Here is a 2,046-nt window from a genome sequence, read left to right as displayed (position 1 = left end):
CAAAACATTACCCTATATATATGTATATATATGGGATTAGATTTTGGGTACCTAAGGCATCAAATCCCAAACCTATCCTATGTCAGCTCAGGTTTTAATTTCAAGTTTTAAACCTTTCTAAACCCTAGATCAGGTACCCATCAAAGTCATTAAGATTGTCATCTCTTAATATGACCCAACATAAGAATCAAATGTACATGCATTCAGATAATCTATATACTAAAATTGGAACAATACATACCTTGAACAATTGTTTTTCATTGATTAATTCAATCATATACTCATTTTTAAGAATAAAAATGAGAACAACTCTTGAATCTAACTCAACGGAAAACTTAGAAGAGAAGAAGACCAAAGGTACACGCTAATATTGATGAAGATAGAGGATAAAAGGGATGAATGATTTGTCATCAATATGCCAATGGCACTATTTTTCTTAGGTGGAGCATGGTGGTGGATTTCAGGGCTCCCTTTACCACCATTCCTACCTCCACCTTTGCCGCCTCCATGACCACCACCGCTGCTACCACCGCCACCTCCTTTTGCCTTGTTCACCCATCCAATCAGATTCATCACTTCATCTTCATCTACATTCTCTCTTCTTATCTTTGTTTTGTTTTGGTTTGTCTCCATTTTTGAATTAAATCCTACAAATATCTTAAATCAATTAAAGGAAAACAAACAAACAAAAGGAAGATGAAAGCATGTAGCTCCGAAGTGAAGATGAATATCCATCACATGTCATCTAATTCATCACTTGCTCTTAAAAACAAAGGGCCATAAGATTAAAATATATAAGTCAGGAAACACACAAATAAAATAAATAAATAAATGACTATATTAATATAGTCTAGGTGTAAGTCACTTGACTCCCATGCGGTTTAAATATTTTTTTATACTTTTATATATAATTTTTTTATAATGTGAATAATTATCATTAAATGCCTTTTTTTTTGTAAAACTTTGAATTAAATGGTATAACCATCTTAAACAGGTTCAAGATTAAAAAAAAATTAAATAAAAACAAACAAACAAAAAGAGAAAAGAATATACGCCCTAGATGAAGGCTCATTTCACGTGTCAACCAATTCTTCGCATTTTCTTGGAACAATTGTCTTCATCACAATATATGTTTGTCCCATTAATGATATATATATATTAAAAAAATATCTAGTTTGTTGACATTGTTAACATTAAATAATTGCTGTCCATATGTTTGATTTTGTTGTCCATTTTCATCCATGTTTTATGAGGTCCTTTATTTTAGGGTGAAAAATGTTTATTATGCTATTTGATGATGCCTCCAAACATAATTTTATATACAATTTTTATTCAAATTTTTAAGCTTAATTAATAAATGAATTTTTTTAATATAAACCTACATTACAACTATAAAACGCCACTTTAACTTGCTATAATGTATGCAAGATAGATGGAGAAAATGGAACAAAACAATTTATATATAAATCTGTATTCTAAAATTTATAAAATAATTGTGCCAACATTGATGTACCCAATGTTAAAATATGAAAGTCTCACACAGAAGTTCTGGAATTTGAATCCCACCCTATTCTTTTTTTTTTTAAAGAAAAATGTTAATATCATTTTTGAAACCATGCAACTCAATGTGTATAATTAATTTAAGTCAAATGGAAGCATGTCTAACCTGGAAGAGGTTCTTGGCTTTGTAGTTGCTTCACATGAGGGTCACCATCATCCAAAGTAGTACTTTCACTAGACGAACACCAAATGAACATAATGATTTGGAGGAGAAGAAGGCAACTAACAAGCATTCCTTTCTTCATCTTTTGGAGGAGTAGGAAACAAAATGCTAGTTTTGTAGGTTTTGGGAGATCATAGGCCCCTATAGAAGCTTTATATACATATACAGAGAAACCAAAAGTTACAACTTAGCTGCAATGCCTACTGCCCCATTGGCGGAGATGCCCAAATTTTTCAAAAGTGAAAAAGTATTATTATTGTTTTCCCAACCCATTTCAAATAATCAAGTTTTAATTTACTAGACTCAGCATTGTGTGTTTTATC

General features: G+C 31.0%; 1 protein-coding gene across 1 annotated transcript; it reads right to left on the bottom strand.

Annotated features, from left to right (window-relative positions):
• Window positions 1-247: 247 nt before the first annotated feature.
• On the bottom strand, window positions 248-1,826 carry LOC120279626 (RNA-binding protein Raly-like). The gene is made up of 2 exons (XM_039286551.1): window positions 1,667-1,826; window positions 248-647 (listed from the first exon to the last, which is right to left on the bottom strand). Exons 1-2 carry the CDS (start codon window positions 1,803-1,805, stop codon window positions 319-321), a joined length of 468 nt encoding a protein of 155 aa, XP_039142485.1. The 5' UTR covers window positions 1,806-1,826; the 3' UTR covers window positions 248-318.
• Window positions 1,827-2,046: the final 220 nt, after the last annotated feature.

This window comes from Dioscorea cayenensis, chromosome 16 (genome assembly GCF_009730915.1).
Source record: "Dioscorea cayenensis subsp. rotundata cultivar TDr96_F1 chromosome 16, TDr96_F1_v2_PseudoChromosome.rev07_lg8_w22 25.fasta, whole genome shotgun sequence".
Taxonomy (NCBI): domain Eukaryota; kingdom Viridiplantae; phylum Streptophyta; class Magnoliopsida; order Dioscoreales; family Dioscoreaceae; genus Dioscorea; species Dioscorea cayenensis.
The sequence above is the reverse complement of the archived record's forward strand: the minus strand, read 5'-3'. Positions and strand labels throughout refer to the sequence as shown.